The sequence below is a fragment of the Mercenaria mercenaria genome, chromosome 2 (assembly GCF_021730395.1).
Source record: "Mercenaria mercenaria strain notata chromosome 2, MADL_Memer_1, whole genome shotgun sequence".
In the NCBI taxonomy this organism is placed as follows: Eukaryota; Metazoa; Mollusca; class Bivalvia; order Venerida; family Veneridae; genus Mercenaria; species Mercenaria mercenaria.
In genome coordinates, this window is record NC_069362.1 from 3,014,384 (window position 1) to 3,037,485 (window position 23,102).

Sequence of the window (23,102 nt, forward strand, 5' to 3'; positions counted from 1 at the left end):
TATAGCTCTATTGGTTACGATGACAGGAAAATGTCTTTATTGCCGCGGCGGTCCGGGGTTGGATTCCCGACGTGGTCATCTTTTTTTCTTGATTGGGAATTTACAAATTTTTAGAGCAAAACTCATATTCTGATGTTCATAATATGACCAAACTTTAATTCGAAAGAAAAATTATTTCTTAGCAAAATCTGGAAGTCAGGGCCTTTAAGGGCATTCACTTCCAATAAACTTCGAAACTTTGTAACTGGGTCACCTGGGGCCGAGAACTAAGTTCACTGACTAGGTATATTGAGGTATTTCCATCCATCCATCCATCCACCCACCCATCTATCCATCCATCCATTATTGTCAGGGAAGTAGACACTTTCGTGAACGTCTAGCCACAAAGATTGCTGGTGAAAAATAAAAGAATTTCGGGCAAAATGAAAGAGAATTGAAAATTATGTTAGTAATTTAAAAGATAAAAACAGGGATGAAGAGAAAAATGATGTTGAAGTATGTTCTCATATGTTGCAAACAGCGGCATTGAACTGGAAGGAAAATTATTCCATAGAACTATTGTCCTGAGGAAAAAGGATTATTTGTAGTAGTTAGTAGTCAGAGAGAGAGAGAGAGAGAGAGAGAGAGAGAGAGAGAGAGAGAGAGAGAGTCGAAGTCAATGCGCCGGAGATCTAAGATGCGCTATTTTAGACTGTATAGCATTTCAGTTATACTGGAGGTGCGACCAAAGTCGGACATAGCCCAAAGTTTCTATTTTGTCTATATTCCAGTTTGTGTGTATGGTAAACAGACTTCGGAGCTATATTCCAGCTGTGGTCCAAAGTAGGTCTGAAATGTTATGGACTTAAGGGGTTTTGAGTTGACCTTTATATTTTCTGCTTAGGAAACCTAGAATTTAATTAGCCTTTTTTGTTGACATATTTATATGGGCGTCCAACGAGAGATCGTTTTATGTATCTATACCAAGGTATTTTGCTGAAGTGACAGATTCTAGTAGTGTATTACGCAGTTTGAATTGTAAAGTAATAGGATTTTGTTTCTTGTGACGTTGATAACTTGACTCTTGGAGGGATTGAATTCCATATCCCATTCCGACTCCCACTTTTTAATGTTTAAAATAGAGAAAAGTGGAAACTTCACAGGTCGCTCAACACGACAAAAACGAAAATGTTGCAGGCTCGGTTTGATTGAGCCTGTTCATGGACGGTAGTGGAAATGCATGCTACCGTCCACGCCCTCTAGCCCCGGGTTGAGCAGAACTCAACATTTACACATGCTAAAAGTACAAAAAGCAATTTAGAGACATCCGCAGATGTATTCAAACGGCGGTGAACATGGAACCTTCAATGATACATGTGTTGAGGCGAGTAATTCCATGAAGAGCGGCGTTAGGTCCCCAGATAAAGTTAAGGGTTTGCCCCGAACGAGAAGGTCGTTTTGTAGAGTATTTGATTGTCTGACAAAGGTAAGTGACATATATATTGCAGTGTGAACTGCAAATAGTCGCAGTTTAGACTGGATATTTCGTGGGAGGGCATTTACGTATGCAAAGAAGAGTAGGGGCCCAAGCACGGACCCTAAGGAGTCCAGAATAGACCTGTATGAGCTCTGAGCTTGTACCGTTTAGGATTATGGATTGAAGCCGGTTGTTGAGGAAGCTCTTAATCTATTTTAGGGTTTCGCCACGTATACCATAGTTGTGCAGTTTGAACAGGACTTTCTCTTGGCTCATTTTTATCAAATGCTATGCTAAAATCTAACAGTATTGTGTCAATTTTGTTGTTTGTTGTACACTGATTTGACAAGTTCATTTACAAGCATAATTAGTTGTGCCACAAAAGATCTTTTTCTCGGAAACCATTTTGGAGATGGTACAGAATGCCAAGGTTTGTAAAGTGTTTTGTAATTGATGAGGATACTATGCATGTTAAAAGGTACCCAAAACAAATTGTACCCAAAATAAGTTAAAATGTACCCATTGCTTGGAAAATATGAGGTTTCTATGAAAACATGTAAACTTTTACTTATTTTATAAAACATGGGAACATTTTCTCCTTATAAAAACATAGGTACGTTTTGACTTTTGCAAGTGGGTACATTTTAACTTATTTTGGGTACATTTTGTTTTGGGTACCTTTTAACATGCATAGTGTCCTCATCAATTACAAAAATTATAATGCTCCTTGTGTTTGTTTCTATATGTCTATTGCTTATTGTTTTAATTCTTAAATGTTTTTTGTAATTTGTACATCTATGAAGAAGTTGCTGATCAGTTCTCTCCAAATCTGATTTGGGGTGATAATAGGTCTTTTAAAACCATTTTCTAGCAAAACACAGTTGTGTCCTTTTCTTCTTTTCAGCGTCATACACAGATCTTTTTATGGCAGCTTTTAGACCCTTGGGTCAAGATCAGCAAATCCAGCATAGCTTTAATCATGACCTGCTTGAGTTGTCTCTCTTTTTTACAGCTTTTATATAATATGTTCTTACTGTTTTTATCATGTTGTTATAGTCGGTTCAAAAACTCTTCAGAGCTTATGTTATAATGTTGCTTTCTTGCCGACTTTAAATAAAACTTATCTTATCTTTTACAACACTTTACAAACCTTGGCATTCTCTACCATCTCCAACATGGTTTCCGAGAAAAAGATCTTTTGTGGCACAACTAATTATGCTTGTAAATGAACTTGTCAAATCGGCAAACAACAGATTGACCTAATACTATTACATTTAGCATAGCATTTGATAAAAGTGAGACAAGAGAAAGTCCTGTTCAAACTGCCCAACTATGCTATGCGTGGTGAAACCCTAAAATGGATTAAGAGCTTCCCAACAACCGGTTTCAATCCATAACCCAAAACTTTTCTTCTTAATTTAATACGTTCCATGTGTAGTTGGGATCTATAAGGTTTGAGATGTTAAATTGAACTCTTAGCTCATCTAGGTCTGATTTGAAAATGCGTTCAATTTGTATTGTTGTAGCATTTTATTAACTATTTGGGCTGGACAAGTCTTCACATATTGATATTCAGTTTATGAAAAACTATGTTATGATCTGAGGTACCATGACTAGAGAAGGTCTTAGTGTTGTTGACTTAAGCATCATTTATTGGAGTTTAAAGTTTAAAAGGTTGTCAAGAAAGTTGTAATTTATAGGTCTCTATATTTGTACTTTACCTTTTGGGATTACGGTAACGGCATATATTAGGTAGATTAATGTCACCTACGTAGGCCTACCTTTCTAGGGACATTTGGTGTCGGATGACCCTAACTCTAGATTTTGAAATCATTTTACAAAGACCTACATTTTAGCACCACATATTGTGTCTATTCATACTATTGCATTCATCTTGCCTAAAACAGCTGTCGTGAGCGTGAAATATAGATGGTCTTTAATTTAAAATTTAGCGGCGTGAGCCTATTCACGGCGCACAATTGCAACAACAACAACAACAACTCGCAGTTTACCGTCGGTTAAAAATGGACAGGGGCAAATCTGGACAAGGAAAAAGACCTAATAAGGCGAAAGGCAAGAAAAATCTCATGTCTTTATTAATCCATGTGATATATAATTTCGGCAAGGCAGTAGCTAAGAGTCTGGTAACCGGACCTCTAAAATCTGGAGTGTAGAGGTTACCGGATATCTCGACAACCCGTATGCTTCTTTCTCGTAATTCCGAGCCTTCTCGTTGATCCGAGCCTTTGGAAAATTTGCACTTGCAGCTATTTCCAGTTTCTAAATTTTATGCATGTTGTGGCAAATCATATGACAATTAAACAAACATAAAAAGAAAATAGTATTACTCTCATTGAAATATCCTTCAGGATAGAAATATATCACACAACAGAAAATTTTGGCACAAAATTTGCTTATCTAAAATCACTGGGGCAATATATTACCTTCTTATAGAAAACAGAAACCACTTATTGTAAAACTTTTTGTCTGCAAACACAGTTATATATCTGTTCTTAATTTCAAAAAGAACTTTTTAAAAAAAAAAATTAGTTTTTTGGAAGCTAGTATGCTACAAATGATCACAAGTCTTGGTTCAACGAGAAAGTATCTGGCTGTTTCAGAGGATGAGGGTCATCATGTGAAAGCCTGGATTATTCATTGACAACAATCCCTAGAATTTTTCTTCCTGGGGATTTTTTAAGTTTAGATGTTGGAGTATCAGACTATAGCAAAAGCTCTTTTGAAACTAAGTTATATCTGTTACTGACAGGTACTGAAATACCGGTTAAGGGGCTCGGAATAACGAGAAAGGGCATATATATGGGCTGTTTAAAGGTCCGGTAAATTGGCAGTAATCATATATAATATACCATCGAAACACAAGATACAAGACACAATTTTTTATTTATAGTCAGGTTGCAAACATAATAACATTAGCTATGAATAGCTATTAGCCGACCAGTTTTCAAACCCCTTAGAAGTAATTTGGGGAAGTTACTTACAATTAATGAATTTTACTGTGACATGATCGAATTACAACAAAGTTGACGCGATCCTAGGAAATGGATCAGTTGAGTTATTTTTAGAGGCATCGAGACTGGGGCGGCAGGGATGACGATCGCCGCCCCAATAAATTGGCTAGTAATGGCAAGACAGTGTTTCATTTAGTTTGAAAATGTCTAGATGGCTGATTTTTTCATCAACTTCCTACGTTCTTGTAAAATTGGAGAGGTAAGTCATTTATTTATACAGAATATTAACCAATTTTGTTTTTGATTACACCAGTTGGTGTTGTATTTAAATTACCGATTGCAATCGAATAATTCGAAGGTGTTCGACTTTATCATCTGTCCGAGTTTATCATCAGTACCAGTATATGTCATATCAACTTAATCAATTAATGCAGTAAAGAAATTGCTTTCACTTGAAATGGATCTCATAAAATAAAACATCAAGTGAAGATAATTTAAGTGTAAGTTGTCTGTAGAATACACAATGCAGTTACATTTTATAAAAAAGAAAGGAGCATTCACTCGTTCTTGTTTTAATGGTTTGTTGGTTCAATTGATATTTTCTGATGATGGTTCATGCTTGAAGAGTAAAGCTCATTAAATATGTTATAAGCTTTCAACACATTGATACAATGGCTCCGTTTTATAAATGATAGGAATGTGTACAGTTTGCAAGACAATGAAACGTTTTGAAATTTCAGTGACTCTCAGAATTATTTCTCAGGGCTTTTTATCCTTATATCACAGAGGCCTATATTAGGTCAATCCTTATATAACAGAGGCCTATATTAGGCCACTTCCCAATCAAAAATATACTATTTTTTCCCAACTGTGGCAGAGATATTTCCCAAAATGCAAGGTAAGATTTCCTAAAATCATGCCAACAGATGGTTATGATTTTGTTTACATTTTAGTATTTCCAGAGGAAGCGTTTGTCTGGTATCGAACTACGGGTGACGCATTACCAGTCTCTTCCATTACCGGTATATTCCATGGCCTGGATTTTAGTATGTGTTTCAGGGGAGATAAATTCAATTCGTCTTTCAGTGTTTACTTCCAGTTGATTATTTTTTCCCAAATGGACAATTATCGCGCATAAATTTCCTAATTTGAAAGGCCAAGGCCTCTTCCCAATTTCCTGATGAAAATCCCTGTTTTAAGCAATGCTAAAGTAAAGCTACTTGGTGAAATTGGCACAAATAACATCTTGATATAATTGGTTATAATGGTATCTAAATGCAAGCAAATCGTGTCATTTATGGTGAAATTTGCAAAAAAAATCTCCCACAAACTGGGAGGGGACACCCATCCCATCCCCACCTGTCAATGTCTCACGCCGCCCCAATACCAGATACCTGGCATGCTCATGACATTTCTTATGGGCAATATCTCCAGCTTGCGTCAAACACTCTAGAAACAAAATAGTGGAGGAAATTTCCAACGAAATTGTCATCGCTGCCAATTTTGGTTTAAATGCTGATTTTGTGGCAAATATGAGATAAATTCAAACGAAACTTACATGTATCAAAGGAGGATTCAATTCCTCGTTCATTTATTTAAAAATTATCAAATATTTTCCAAAATTATGGATTTTCTGGTGATTTAAACCTATGTATGAACTGTACACGATAAATGTTTACCGCGTCTACACTGCATATGTGCAACACTGCATATTATGTGCAGTGTGATAAAACCAATAACTTTACATGACAGTACTGTGATTTGGCCTCCATTATTTTGGTCCTTCGAAGTTTTGACATTAACATTGGCTGTCACAAATATAAAACAATCTAAACGTCGAATTATTTTGACTAATGATCGATTTGTTACCAAGTCAAGTAATGACTTGGACATTTAAAAATAATGAATTTATAATTAACAAAGCAATACATCTTTAGCAATAAATAACAAATTTCAAACACATGTATTTTCAACATGGTGACAGATTCAATAACCTGTTTTCAAACCACCTTCAAAAATGCATATAATAATTGTTATACGCCCAAAGGGACGTATTATGTTATGACCCCGTAGTCCATCCATTAGCAATTTTGTTTCCGCTCTGTATCTCTTGAACCCCTTGAAGGATTTCGAAGAAACTTTATACAAATGTTCTCCACATTGAGATGACATGCAGAGTGCATGTTTTGGATGGCTCGCTTCAAGGTCAAGGTCACACTTAGGGGTCAAAGGTCATATGACTTTGTTTCTTGTCCCTTCTATACACTCTTGAATCCCTTGAAGGATTTTTGAGAAACTTTTTTTATTGAATTACAGTCGACATTGTATTAAGAGACCACTCAAGGGACTGCTAAAAAGTGGTCTCTTAAAGGGGAATCGCCGGTAGCTGCTACACACACAATTTGTAGGTGTGGTTTATCTGTAGCAGACGATAAGATTCCAACAGGTATCTGATAATGTTTGCTTCCAGTAACAACTAATGGTCACCAGCATAGAGAACACCAAGTACTAGTATTTCATGTATTTTATAAATAATTATGTGTATTTACATTTTTAGTTAAAATGTAAACTTTATATTAGTCATATTAATCAACAATTGATAAAAAATGCAAGGAACAATGTTTTTATTCATAAACTTAAATCATAACACATTAGTATAAAACATTGCAATATTACTTTTTAAATCAGTAAAATCTTGAATAAATTTAGAGGACTTGATTATAATAAATAATAATAAATCATATTCATAAACTGATATGCTACTTGCATATTCGTCATTATATATATATTATAATGCTTCTGATCTATCTGTATTTATGCAAGTCAAATAAAAAAATGGCCATTGGTATGGTACATGGACATCTGTAGTGCAATGTGTTAATTGGTATCAGTTAATAAGTACTTTCTTACATCATCACACATGGTAATCAATGGTGAATATAAACACTTTATTACCATACTAAACCTTATATAATTTATACCCTTTTAAACTTGTTATAAACAGTGAAAAAATGAGTTTAATGTTGAAATAATATATTATGGACTTTAAATATAAATTTTATTAATGTTATTTCTTAGTTTACCAAGGCCTATCAGCCTTTACCAGCCCTTAAATATTCTGTTTATTGTAAATTTTCCAAATTCTTTATTTACCTGGCATAATTGATAAAGAGGCATCTTTTAGAAATCATTTTTACAGATTTTAATTGTGTTCTTAATGAATATCAATTTACTTAATGGGAATTTTCAGGACTGCAAATTACATTTATTAGACTAAATACTTGTGCAGTCTTCATGAAATGCAATCTACATGTGGATATATAGATAATTGATGAGAATGCTTCATGCTGGGTCATAAAATAAATCCCTGATCTTGATGAAACAGATAACTGTAATGGTCAGTGGATCATAAACTATTTTGGGTCAAGTTCCATAGACACTAGAAACAATTTTTGAGGGGTTGCAGGATTATCTGTTATGTTGACTTTATTATTTCAAAAATTAAAGCGTAAACTATTCTGCCCCATTAGAGTACATAGCATTACTATAATTTAATTATACAGTCCTGAGCATATGGCATTATTTTAGTACAAAATATGCGATATATAAGCAAACAGAAACTGTACACAGAAATAATGGAATCATCCGTTCCAGTTATGTTGACATTGTGAAATTTCCCGGCAAAATTTTTGTGTGAGATTTTAGACAAAATGGCTGAAAAACAAGAAATTACTTTGAAAGTTTCAAGGGAACAGTTTGATACATTGGTTCATTTTTTTAAATTTAATGACTGGGATTTTGAGAATTCATTAGTCAAATAAGAGCGGGCACAGGATGATGAGGAAAATGATTTTAATGATTATAATAATAGTGAAAACTTGCTTGTTGTTGAAAATGTGGAAATGCCATGTCCAGTTACTGAGGGAGCAACAGGCGGTGGGGACAATGATGATGATGACAGTGATGATAATATGGATGACAGACAGGCTAACCTTGTGGATATTGACATGGATAAGCGTGTCAACATTGTTTCCTGAATCCATGCGTTACTCTACAACGACAGTCCTGGCTTGGTAATGGTGCAAATCCACATGAAAGAAATAGTGGGTTACAAAAAAAAGGTACCAAAAATACTGGAATATGCTATCCAATGCAGGGGCTTGGTACTTCCCTCAGTATTTTCAGAAAAAGCAAAAGGCATTAAACAGGACAAGAACAGAGACTGATGTGTGGATATTAAGGGAGAATATGCCAGCATGTGTAATTAATCAAGTGCGGGGCTTGTACCCAAACCTTCCAGGTCAGCCATACATGGGCCAGAAATGGAACTAGATACCCAAAATTCGTCTATATTTTAAAAATAAAATGACAAAAGAAACTAAAATTCTGTATTATGTAATAATGTATGTATACTAAAAAGTTACAATCATTTCAAAACAGTGACTTATATGTATCATAAAAAGAAATATTCACCTAAGAATTATTACAAATGGATAACATATCATTTGGAATTATAACTATGATGGACCTAGGACTCAGGTTAGTGGATTTATTAACTCAATTATCATAATATCTAAATCAAAGAAGCATAATAAAAAAGCATGCAGATGTGCATGCATTCAAAACTAACCATAATCTAAAGTAAACACATTTTTTATAATGTGAACTATATATCTTGTACATGAAACTCTGCTAGGAACAAAATATCCATACACACAAGTGGGTTATATACAACTTGTGGTTGTTTACATCACATGACTTGGGTCAAAGGTCGTTTCAGATTCAAATTTTCAATAAAATACCTTGATATTTCAATTTTGTAACTGCTGTATCTAATTTATTCAATGGGTTATTTGTGGAAGGAATGCATTTTTGTGAACAGAAAACATGTCCCCACAACTGCATATTTTTAAAAAAAAATAAATACAGCTTATTTCTGGTAAATTCCTGAAAAATCTCTCTCTGATGAAAATTATTGCAAAAAACAGCCACCATTTGAAATTTGGCTCCTCCCACTTCTTTTTATAGCAAAGGTTGGGGTTTAATGGAATGGTCTCTTAATGAATTCCAGTCAGATGAAAAGAAAAGTCGTTTAACTGTTAAAGTAACTCTATTTATTATGAATATACGTGAATGGTTTAAAAATCGTTTAAACATCGTGAACACTTTTCCAAGTCCACAAACCGTGAAAATTATGGCTAGATTGTTTGTCAATTCAACTGATACAAAGGTTAATTGCATTTAATCAGGTGCAAAACGTACTCGCTAATTACACAGATGAAGAAATGCCTGGTAGAATTTTGGTACCCAGTAGCTTAATAGATACTTTTGTCGATTATTTTACCTGTCTGGACTACATTAATGTGGTCGTTAGTCATTTAATAAAAAAGTCGTTTAATGGAATGAATGTATGTACTGAAAACTTTCGGGAGGGATTTTGACTGGTCGTTTAATACAAAAATTGCTTAATAGAGGTGGTCGCAAGTACGATGTTGACTGTACTTCCCTTTTATGTTACTATAAATAGCTTATTTTGATTTTTTAGCTCACCTCAGAACGAAGTGCTCAAGGTGAGGTATTGTTCATTGTCCGTCGTCTGTCAACATTTGCCTTGTGAACACTCTAGAGGCCACAGTTGTGACCCAATCTTTATGAAACTTGGTCAGAATGTTTGTCTTGATGATTTCTAGGTCAAGTTCAAAACTGGGTCATGTGGGTTCATTTATGTCAACAGATGGACTTTGACAATCAGTGAAGATACATATTGACTGAATTTATGACAAATTACCTCCCTTTTTTTTTATGCCCCGAAGGGAGGTATATTATTTTTCAACTGTCCGTCCGTTCGTTAGTTCGTTCGTTCGTTAGTTCGTTCGTCACAGCGTTAACTTTTTGCATGAAGGCACTTTACTCGCGAACCACTGCACCCAGGACCTTCAAACTTCACATGCTGATAGTACTTATTGAGTACACCACCCCTACTGACTTTGGGGTCACCAGGTCAAAGGTTAAGGTCACAGGGGCCAACGTTAACTTTTTTGCATGAAGGCACTTTACTCGCGAACCACTGCACCAAGGACCTTCAAGCTTCACATGCTGATAGTACTTATTGAGTACACCACCCCTACTAACTTTGGGGTCACCGGGTCAAAGGTCAAGGTCACCGGGGCCAATGTTAACTTTTTGCATGAAGGCACTTTACTCGCGAACCACTGCACCCAGGACCTTCAAACTTCACTTGCTGATAGTACTTATTAAGTACACCACTCCTACTGACTTTGGGGTCACCAGGTCAAAGGTCAAGGTCACAGGGGCCAACATTAACTTTTTGCATGAAGGCACTTTACTCGCGAACCAGTTCACCCAGGACCTTCAAACTTTACATGCTGATAGTACTTTATGAGTACACCAACCCTACTGACTTTGGGGTCACCAGGTCAAAGGTCAAGGTGCTGCGGGGGCATTTGTCACCATTAGTGACAGCTCTTGTATTATTTACCATAGTGAAAAACCGAGACCACTTTTCTGTGGTACAACATGGATGGTACTTCCAATTTTTAGGTGTATTTTGACATATCTGTACCTATTATTTGGACAGTTGCCAGGATCAATCTACTTTTAGTAACATTTAGCTATCAAATTAGCCCACATCTTGTATACTTTAGTGTAGAATTTCTTATGATTTTATCCTGATGAAGGTCATTATATGACCAAAACCGGTAGATACACATTAAATTAGTAAAAACAATTGTCGTTCCTCTTTACTCTCACTTATAAACAGTTTATATATCTGTACCTGGTAAGAACTTAGAACTTTTTTTTTTTAATTTCTTCTCTTTGTTGTTCCTGTCCTTTGGGCTTCCACAGTCAAGTTCTTTAAATTTTGCTCCCATCCTCCTCTGATATAACCCTTCCATCGTATATTGCCCCACTTGGCGGAGCTCTTGTTCAACAGTATTTTAGTCATGTAATGGTGGACTGTTAACCTAACCAGTGTTCCTAGATTCTGTACGAGTACAGTCCTGTTCTCCACAAGTATTAAACTGCCAACTTCCCCACATGAACTGATGAATCAGAGGTGGAGGACGAATTGTTTCATACACATCAAATCGTCACAGAGAACATATGCCCCGGCTCTGGGGATCAAATTCACGACCCAGGGATCAGTAGATCTGGGCTCTCCCAATTGAGCTAAGTGGGCAGGCTATTCATCATGAATAGTATCTATAATCAGATAGAAGCAGTTCAGTTGGTGGCTATAGGGTCAGGTAGCTGGACATGTAGACCCAGAGTCAGAGGTCCGGTTACTGGATATCTAGTTGCCTTCCCTGATAGTCTGTCCCTAGATTCACGTGCAACGTCTATAAAAAGTGGCGTAATCGATACATTTTAGTTTTTAAGACATGATTGCTAATGCAATGATGATTCAAAGGTGTATTTTTGAATAGCTTATTTGCTTTTGTGCTTGGTTTTGTGTAATACATAACATTTCATTGTAAGATACATAACTCTTACTGCAATATTTCCAGAGTTATGCCCCCTTTTAATACAGTCAGGGTCATAGTGACCATTAGTACAGGAATCACTCACTATGGGCCCCTCTTATTTAGTGAAAAGTCATGGTCTCCATCGTTCTATGTGGTCAAATGGACATGTGTGAGGGTGGTACTACACTCAAACTCAAAGAATTTAAATCATAAATAAAAGATATTTTAAACCAGTTATGCTACAGTAATGTCAAACATGTACTAGATGTACAAAAATATATAGCTATATTAAAAAATTAAAAGAAACTTATAAGTCTGTTAGGCCTTTTTAACTTTTTCAGCAAGTATGTTGTATTGTCTGACACAGTGCATGACATTGCACTAGTAGAATGTGTACTTTTTACCTACTTGATATAAAAAGATGTGTTGGTTTTTTGTACTTGTCAAATCAAGTTATTTTTCACTTGTAAGCATCAGGGTTTACATTTTCACTGGCGTTCCTGGCCACTTTTGAAATTATTGTATCTTAAGTTCACTTGGTTAAAGATATTTCAAACAAACTAATGTCATGTATGTGGACTGTTTTGTTTATCTAACTTTTCATTTGTCTACAGGTTCTCTCCCTCCTGGTGATTTATTTGCCCTAGGCAGTAAGCCTACCAAGCCAGGTGAATCCAGCTTCCAGAAGAGTTCATCATCAGGAAGTTCCATAGTGGAGAAGAAGTTGTCAGCTCTAGGAGATAGAAAGAGAGAGTCAACAAGTTTACTTGCTCCAGGCGGAGGAGTAAAGAAACCAAAGATCTTAGCACCTGGACAGACCTTTACACCTTTAGGGCGACCAGCAGACAGAGAGACCGATAAACGTCTGTCACCAGTACCACCTGTTAGTCTTGCATTTGAAGAATCTTCAATAGAAGGTAAAGATAGTTATAATTTCATGTTTAAGGCTTTAAGGAAGGGTAAACATTGTTATCATTCCTTGCTTAAGGCTATAAGCATAGATGTAGTAGTGGTGATAGAGGGAGCAGAATATGCTTTGGTTCTCTTCCAAACTTTTAGCTTCCATAAAAATTATTTTGATTTAAAGGTCCATTACTAAGGGAAAGTGAGTTGGCAATTTTTTTCATAGCCAGTGCATAGACTTCTGCAAGACACTAAATAATGAAGATTGGCAGGTCAAAATTTACAGAAGGTCTTTGGAACTCAAAGAAATGTATGTGTATTATGTTGAAATTTCAATGAATCAACAGAATGACCCCCCAGGTCTTTTTAACTTTCTTCATACTTCATAGAAAATAATTGTACATATACTGCGATTTATTTCGAATTTCTACATACCAACTTTCATTTTCCAATAAAATGAAATAGTTTCTGTGCTTTTTAAAAGAAATTAAAATGTTACTTTCCTTAGCATTGGATCTTTAAAAAAAAAACTTGTACATAAGGTTTAAAATGATAATTTACAAGAACATACAAGTAAAAATATAGGATCTTGATTAGATAGTTTATTGAATACTATGGAGAATAGAAGAACGTTCTTTTGTCTAATTTTTAGGGGTTGGGGTAAAAAACATAGAGTTTGGTAGCTTGACCCCAACCAAATTTAAAATCGCTCCTGCACCAATGTTAAGGAAAAGTAATATTATTGAAATATACTATTAAGGGCATGCCACCAGATAAAATTTTTTAAAAAAGTTACTTATTTTACAAGAAATGTCAATATAAATATAAAAAATCTGCAATTAATTGTATTTAAATTGATATTTTATGGATATAATATGAAGTGCATCTAAATCAAATTAAAAATTTAATTATCATTTCGTTCATTTAGTTGACAGTGCTGTTTTACTGAGTGAGATCTTAGCAGCAGAAGACAGCAATGATTTTGATAGGCTGGAGGGACTGCTTTGCGGAGCTGTGAAATATCTCCATGGCAACAGATCTAAGCCAGATCAGATTATGTACCTGACACTGATGCATGTAGCTAAGGCTAAACCAAGTATATACAACAGTGAACTTGTTATAGAGGTGAATAAGTGTGGCAATATTTTCCACAATCCATATATACATCTTGTAAAAGTATTGAAGTGTGGTTCTAGGAACTTTATGAGTTTTTAAATTAAAATGTCCTGAATGATGTAAACTTAATGGCAAAAAAATGTATGTCTGAAAAAAAGAGTTGAAGTCATTATTTCGAAAGAAAACCCCACTTTTTTCTGAATTTTGTTAAACTTTTGCATGGTAAGGTTGCTTTTATGCTAAGTAAAATATCTGCAAAAATTCATAACACTCCGTTCACATTTATGTAGTTAAAAATTGATTTTTACAGAATTTTTGGTGTCAAAATGACTGAAATTTACAACAGCAAAATTGTTTTTGACATTAAATTCAGAGCTTAATCATGAAATTTTTAGAATTTAAAGGTTCCTTACATTTAAAGAGAAAGTGCAAAGCAAACATCTTCATGAATGGACAAGATCACATTATCATAAGTTTTATTGAGAATTTTCTCTTATGTTCTTATTCTTATTATTTCAGATCTGTTTATAATATAGATGTTTGATGAGTCTGTGTGAAAACTTGAAATTTCAATCATACGGTTTCATTGATTTATGTGGAGAAGTGAAAACAATTCAGTACCATTTATAAAATCCAAAACCCACATACACTTGACAAATAAACAGTCTAGGCATTAAATAAATTGATTAGGCTGATACATAATTTCCCGAGAAAACGGCCAGTTAGACCTAAAAAAGTTTTTTGTTTTATGTAAACTGATACTTAAGCCTGCCTAGCTTAAATCCCCTACCCTAAAGTTTTTACAACTTTTGTAGTGAAATCTTTCATTAGTTGGCTGAAAGAGGGTTTTAATGCAGAATAAATGAAAATGGACACCTTGTTTGTAAATGCAATATTTTATATTTTCTGTTTATAATGTTTATGATTATAGTTTCTGACCTACATAACATTGACATTTTTTGATACCCTATCCAAAAGAAAAAAATGATATATTTGCCTGAAGACATTACCATAAACAAACTGTTTTTAGGTCTTTTAATTTTGTTGTGTATTATTTCATTGTTTGACTTGGTATTTTAAATTTATATATTATTTCAGGCATTTTGTACATTGCTAAAGAGGGACATGTCACTAAATTTCAAGTCTAAAGGAAACAGCCTAGTGTCAGTTTTGGCATGTAATGTCCTCATGAAAGCTTACAGTGATGAAGACAACTGGCCAGACGATTTTGTCAAGGTAAGATTGTTCCTTTTCTCCCCACCAGCTTATAGAGATACTGCAAAATTCAACAAAAACATGATCTGATGGATCTGATGAAGGTCTTAATCCTTATCATGCTGGACACGATTGATTCTGTCTTTTAGACCAGTGTAGATCATGATCGGCCTGCATATCCATGCAGTCAGATCATGATCTGGACTGTTCGCAATTCAGTCAGTATCTTTTTGGTAACCACCCCTTCTAACCGTTAATGGTACTATCCAAATTCAAATATGGCCAAGTTCATTATAGAAATTTAGCAGGGTAGGGGTTAAAGTATTTTTTTTTGCCTGATGCATATTCTTTTTGCGTAATACTGTGAACTAATTAATATTCATGGGAGACTAATTTTCGTGGAATTTATTTTTGAGTCAATCAGTAAAATTAAATATCAACAGACCAGAAAAAATTTCCCAGGGGTTTCCTTCAGAGCTGGGAAGGAGGAGAGAGGGGGTTTGGATGGGGTGTGGTGTGGTATGAGTGGATTTCCCCCTGCTATATGGCTACTTTCCCTGAAGCAAGAAAATTTCTAAATGGGAGGAGCCTCAGACCTTCCTGTACTTTGCAACTTCTATCTTGCACTTCAGTAATGAATGAAATCCGAGAAATTGTTGTCACTCACTTTTTGTTTAAAAGTTGAATTCCACAAATTCATATTCCCATGAAATAGCCAGTTTTACCAAACCAAGGCAGTTTTCATGCCCACAAAATATAATGCTTTCACAGTACATGAATTTCGCAATGTGATGTCATTATGGACACTTTTCTTGAATCTTTCAGGTATATATAGATGATGCTCTAGGAGAGAGGGTATGGGTAGACAGGCCGGACTGTAAGGGCTTTGTTGACAATATTGTTACAGCATTTAATACCAACATACCGAAGGGAGGTTTAAGTTCAGTTGAAGTGAAGACAGAGCCAGGCTCATGTGAGAATTTACTAACAGTTTCATTATTTCACAATTATATTAAATCCCAATGGACAAATGAAATGCCTATTGCCAAGTTTACTTGCAGAGGATAAGCAAGTGCGGATTCCAGGAACACAGATCCAAAACAGACAACCATTACAGAAATGATATACAGATGGAAAAATGGTTTTAAGTAAAAAACCAAGCAAATTGTTTCATGTGCAACACTACCCAAAAGACTTATTGAAGATTATTGTTCTAGAGATATGTCATCATTTCCTGAGTTTATACTTATGAAGCCCACTGATGTATTCTACCATTAAAACTGAAAGTTTACATATTGTAGAATGAAAATGGCAGTGTGTCTCTTAAAAAGAATTTCTGTTTCTATTACTTTGGAAAGGAGATCTTGTAAAATATAAAATGTGAAACCTGTAAATTATATTACAGCAAGTCCAGTTGTGAGTATAGGTGAAGATGATGATATTAAGATGGAAGTGGATTCTGATAAATCCTCTAGCTCTACTCCAGAATTATTACAGAATGTCACAGTATATCCTAGGTAAATATCCTGAGATACAGAATGTCACAACATATTCTAGGTAAATATCCAGAAATACAGAATGTCACAGCATATCCTAGGTAAATATCCAGAAATACAGAATGTCACAGTATATCCTAGGTAATTATCCAGAAATACAGAATATCACAGCATATCCTAGGTAAATATCCAGAATTACAGAATGTCACAGTATGCCCTATGTAAAGAATGTTATAAACATATCGTGGGTAAATATCTTGAACTGCAGAATGTCACATTATACACTAGGTAAATATTCAGAAAAACTGAAGGTTACAGTATATCCTAGGCAAATAGCCAGAAACACGGAATGTCACAGTATGTTAATATCTAAAAATACAGAATGCAGCAGTAAATCCTATGTAAACATTTAGAAAGAAATTGGTTCAAATTAAAAAAGGCAAATATTGGTAAATACAAAAAAATTTAAAGTATGAAATTATGAAGAGACATGGAAGTTTTGTTTGTCCAAGGTAAATATTCAGAATACAAATTATTCAGAAATAGTTTGTTTCTGTTTTATAGTAATGATAGTACAGGCACTGTAAATGCTTCATCTGATTAAATGCCTCTCTGCTAAGAAAATTTCTCTCTAATTATAGTTCCCCCTCCACCACCAAATAAAAAATTTATGTTCCCCATTTCCTGTATATATCAGGAGTAGGTGCCACTGTAGTCTTCAATGAACAACTGATTTCACATTGAAAACAGTGGAACCCTATTTACCTGACAGGTCAAAAAATCAGGGAAATGTGTTTAATGGTTTTTATTTTGGATAGGTTATTTTAGAAGTTATTACGAACCAAGATAATTGTTCAGTTGGGAGGAGTTTCCACTTTAAGGGTTCTCTTTTAGAGGCATTTTACTGTCACAGTGTATATCTAGGAAGTAGCAGTTTGATTTTGTTTTTCAGATATCCCTATCAGATAGACAATATAGAGACCTTAGTGCTGGAGATTATACATGAACAGTTGGTGAAAAGACAGCTGATGGATGCCTCGTCCAAAAGTCTTATCAAGCTGATGACAGCAACCTGTGGGTATGGTGAAGTGAGACTAATTGCTGCACAGAAATTGGAACTTTGGCTTCAAAATCCAAAAGTATGTTCACAGTTCTTTCTTCTCTTGTTTAGTAAATGTTAGATATGATTGCCTTGGCAAAATTTCTTTAAATCACTTGGGTGGCATTTGTATGGGTTTGAGCCTTACCAGAGATCTGGAGGTTGAACTATTTTTTATGGGGAAGACTGGTTAGCTCGTTTTGGGAATGTTCGCGGTTTTGCCTTGATGCTGACCTGTGTCTGAAATAATTCCCATTAGGGGCACCTGCAGTCTTTTACAACAATTTCAGTGGGAAAGTGGCATATGAATTTAGCTCTCAGTGCAGCATAAAAGAGAATAAAGTCGCCACTTATTTTATAAAGTCACCACTTATTTGATTACTGTTAAATATATTGTAATCAATAATGCAAGTTAGACATACATGATCAAAACGAACTTCCCAATACAGAAAAGGAATATGTGTTAGTTTTAGAAATGTTCAGGTTTGGACAGGCTCAAGGACTCATGACGTTCATGTCTTTTTCAATATCGGTTGCCAAAAATGTTAAGATACAATGGATTACTAATAAAATTCAAAAGCAATATTAAATTCTGTTTGTATTGGTGTAAAATCAAAACATATACGCTAGGTCCAATATAGTCTTGGTGGTATGTCCCATTTTATAGTTTCATCACCATTGAAAAATGTAGTATATTTCACTTTATTTTTGTAATAATTTCTGAAAATATGTAATAAAAATTTCAGCTAGCAAGAGCCTCCCAGGAACTATTGATGTCTGTGTGTATGAACTGCAGTCAACACGATGCTGGAGATATGGAGGTCATAGCCATGCTTATCAAAATGAGGATGAAAACTAAACCTCTCATAAACCACTACTTGGTTTGTATCAGGTATACCTCTCATAAACCATTTCTTTTTGAACCTTTGGTTTACCACTAATGAACCTAAATTTGGCTTGCATGATTTAAACCAGCCATAAACCATTTCTTGGTTTGTATCAAACAAACCTCTCATAAACCATATCTTGGTTTGTATCAAATAAATCTCTCATAAAACACTACTAGGTTTGGTAAAGGTAAATTTTATTTACCTTGGCTTTGCTAAGTTAAGTTTACCAGCAGTTAAGCCCTCACTCAGTTCTTAAAGAATTGAAATCAAACTTAGTTAGTCTCTCACGCCCCCTAGCAAGGTTAGTCTCGTTTAATGTTTTTGCCCTCCTTCAAAGAAGGAGGGGTATATTGTTTTGCAGATGTTGGTCGGTCGGCTGGTCTGTCGGTATGTAGACCAATTGGTTTCCGAATGATAACTCAAGAACGCTTGTCTAGGATCATGAAAGTTGATAGGAAGGTTGGTTATGACCAGTAGATGACCCCTATTGATTTTGAGGTCAGGTGGTCAAAGGTCAAGGTAACAGTGACCTGGAACAGTTAAACGGTTTCCGGATGATAACTGAAGAATGCTTGGGCCTAGGGAGGTTGATCATGAGCAGCAGATGACCCCTATTGATTTTGAGGCCAGTAGGTCAAAGGTCAAGGTCACATTGACCCGGTACAGTTAAACGGTTTCCTGATGATAACTCAAGAACACTTGGGCCTAGGATCATGAAAGTTGATAAGGAGATTGGTCATGACTGTAGATGACCCCTATTGATCTTGAGATCAGTAGGTCAAAGGTCAAGGTCACAGCGACCCTGAACAGTTAAACAATTTCCAGACAATAGCTCAAGAATGCTTGGGTCTAGGATCATGAAAGTTGATAGGGAGGTTGATAATGACCAACAGATGACCCCTATTGATTTTGATGTCAGTAGGTCAAAGGTCAAGGTCATAGCGACCCAGAATAGTAGAACTTTTGTGTACAGTGACCAAATAATTTCTGTTCCTTGTGCTATTACTGAATGCATCAAGGGGGGCGTTTCGTGTTCTGTGAGCTCTTGTTTAAACTTGCTGGTACCCATTTACAGCTGGCTCGACTGAGGCAATCATGATTATGATAAAGTGCCTTGCCCAAGGACACACCGCAATGGGAGTAGCCAGGGTTCGAACCAAGGCCCTTCACGTCAGTAGGAAAGCATCTTGGCCTTCTTGACAAATGTGTCCGCATTCCTATCAGATAAATCTGTTATACCCAATTACTTGTTAAATATTTGATAAATCTCTCATAAACCACTTCCGAGTTTGTATCAGATAAACCTCTTATAATCTATTACTTGTCGGATATGAAGTAAAACACTGGTAAATCACAGACAAGCTTAGTAAGTTTAATCATGTATGAAGTACAACTGGCATAGAATAGATACACCACTCATAAATCATGACTTAGCTGGAGTCATGTAGTCCTTTCATACATTACAACTTGGACTGTATCAGGTAACTTATTGGTAGAGTAATGAACCATCCATAAAAGATGTTTTAGACTGTACCAGATAAACCATTCATAAACCATTACATTGTCTATGCCAGGTACAACACAATAAATCATGACTTGGGCTGTGTCAGGTAAAACACCCATAAATTACAGTTTGGCTTGTGTTTGGTAAATCACTCATTTTCCTTTTTTTTTTGGCAGGTTGGGGGTTGGGGTAGGAGAGAGGGAGGGTGTTTTGTTTGTGGTAGTGTTTCATTTACAGTATTTGGAGAAAAGTTAATATTGGAGAGCCTGGATCACTGACCATCCTAACTATCCTGCAATACTTTTGAATATTTTCAGTACATAGCAAGGAAATAAATGTTGAAAAATAAGAAATAAAATATAACAATGAGATATATATTGTATTATATTTTCAGGGAGTTACTGGTTCAGCATACAGACAATCTGCGTATGGTTCTTACACATACAATCTACAATGAGCTGTCCACTACCAGGAACCCAAACAATATGGCCCTTATTGGTGTCGTATTTACCACTAACTCAGACACTGCTGCCATGGTAAATATATTACATGTAAAAAGTTGCTGTTAAATGACATTTTTAAGTTGTTACATATTGATTAGTGCTGTTTAGTTTTTTAGGGAGAGTGTAGAGCTACAGATTGTTGGGTCATGAGTTGAGGCATATGTTCTTTGTGATGATTTGATAGAAGACATGGTGTCTGAAATCATTTGTCCTCCACATATGTTCATGTGAAGAAATTGGCAGTTACTTGTAGAGAACTGCTTAGTTCTAGTACAGAATCCAGGAACTCTGATTAGGTTATCTGCTGATTCTACATAATTGAAATACTGCTGAAACAGGTTTCTTACTTTCAAATAAATCTGTTTTCAAAAATTTCATTGTTTAAGGTAGTTATGCATGTTTGATTAACCAGAAATTATGGCGTAGTGATTTATATAATAAAATCTGTAAAAAGATCCTTTGGAAGCATAGAATGCAACCAAGAGTAATAATAGCAGACATGGTTCATGAGCGGTAATGAAATGTGCAACACCTCTCACGCCCCCTAGCACTGGCTTAAGCGGAACTCTATTACAAATATGTTGAAAACTGGTTTGGAATATTGAAGTATAAATAATGCCACAACCAAATTGTTGAAGACCTTGATAATAACAAAAATGGATCATTCCAAAGTAATCTTGTAGTAGATTTTTAAACTTTCCTTTTTTTTCCTTTTTAAACTTTTACTACATTGAAAACAAGAAAGACACTTTTAAATCCAATTTATTTTTCACTGTAATTTTAACATCTATCAACTAATTGTTATATCGAATTTCATGTCAGCACTGAGACATTACATTCTCTTTATATATCAATTTTTCCCGCCAAATCTATAAGTCATGAATATCATGGAAAAATCATAAATTACATGATTCGGAGTAATATAAAAGTGAATTAATTCCCGCCAAATTCTATGGAGCAAATTACATATTTACATAATCAGCTAATTACATAATGTAAGGAGCATAACATATTTAGACCGGTTTTATTTTTGTATAAAAAGCAAACATCGTGTAATTCACGACACTCCGGCCGACAAAAAATTAAATCAGTATTCTTCAATAAATGATCGTACACTCTACGAACAAAAACTTTTCAAAGCAAGAAAGAGTATGTGTTACATATAATATACAAAAGATAGATCAACTATCTCCAGGTTTTTAGTAAAACATGTCTTTGACAAAGAATAACAAAAAAGTAACATATTTTGTTTTTGCAAATTTGAGGAAAATCAAAATCAGTTTGTCAACACATTATATCTTAATTTCTCATTGTATAACAATGGTAATCGTCCTCATATACAACACTAGAGAACACAGGTTCATCTCCTCTAAATGAGGTGTAGCGATATCCTGTCCTGGACCATATCTCAACTTCCGTGCGCAGCGTGCGTGTTTCTAATTCTTGTCCATGATCGTCATCAGAAATCTCAACTATCTCAATATCTACATCGTCACTTTCCATACTTAAATCATCAACTCCTCTAATCTTATCACCTAAACTTTCCACGTCATCAGATATATCAGAAAATTGTTCACTGGAGGATATATCGCCATTTTCTTCACTTTTATTTTTACTTTCATCACTATCTGCACTAGAGACATCATCAACAATTAAAACATAATTTTCACATGACAAATTTTCTTCATTGATTTCACAGAACTCGTCACTGTTTTCACTACTCATCTTTTCTGCAATACACATACAATCTTCACTCAGAGCACTTTCACTATTCACCTTTTCTTCACTACGCACGCAATCTTCCACGTCATCAGATATATCAGAAAATTGTTCACTGGAGGATATATCGCCATTTTCTTCAATGTGAGAATTTTCTTTCTCAGTTTCATCTTCATTTGAACTACAAACAATTTCTTCTTGATCAAAGGGTATCTCATCGTCATCAATTATGCTTTGCATACTAGTTTCAAAATCCACAATCATCACTTTTCTCTCTGAATTATTATTTCCATCATCAGAAATAATCACTTTTCTCTCTGAATTATTATTTTCATCATCAGAATTTAAAGTATCTTGTAATTCTTCTTCTGTTATGTCTTTTAATGCAGTTAAATCGTTATCACTTTCATCAACAACGAGATCATCACTGCTTATATCCTCCACATCACTGTAAGGCTTCGCAACATTGATTTTAATATGTCTTTGAAACAAATCCCCTTCATCGGTACCATCTTTGTCAATGTTTTTCTTTGCGAAGAGTCCAATATCTCCAGTTCGTTTTGACAGATAACAGTTATTTCGTGCACTTTCTTTGTCCATTCCATGAATTCTTATTAGGTGTTGTTTCAAGTAATCCCTCCTTATACTTTTTCCGCTACAACCTTCTATAGGGCATTGGAAGCTCCCTAAAGAATTATGGTGTTTTTCCATAACATGTTGTACCAAGTTTCTCTTCTGCTTA

General features: G+C 35.0%; 1 protein-coding gene across 1 annotated transcript in view; it reads left to right on the plus strand.

The window, feature by feature from the left end:
- Positions 1-3,431: 3,431 nt before the first annotated feature.
- The window catches only part of LOC123563056 (integrator complex subunit 1-like), a 93,765-nt gene continuing 74,094 nt past the window's right edge, over positions 3,432-23,102 (plus strand). Inside the window, exons 1-9 of the mRNA XM_053537689.1 lie at positions 3,432-3,529; positions 12,530-12,832; positions 13,747-13,943; positions 15,033-15,170; positions 15,975-16,122; positions 16,555-16,666; positions 17,598-17,784; positions 18,491-18,636; positions 20,533-20,674. Coding sequence (XP_053393664.1) covers positions 3,481-3,529; positions 12,530-12,832; positions 13,747-13,943; positions 15,033-15,170; positions 15,975-16,122; positions 16,555-16,666; positions 17,598-17,784; positions 18,491-18,636; positions 20,533-20,674 — 1,422 coding nt within the window. The 5' untranslated portion in view covers positions 3,432-3,480. The remainder of the gene's footprint in view (positions 3,530-12,529; positions 12,833-13,746; positions 13,944-15,032; positions 15,171-15,974; positions 16,123-16,554; positions 16,667-17,597; positions 17,785-18,490; positions 18,637-20,532; positions 20,675-23,102) is intronic.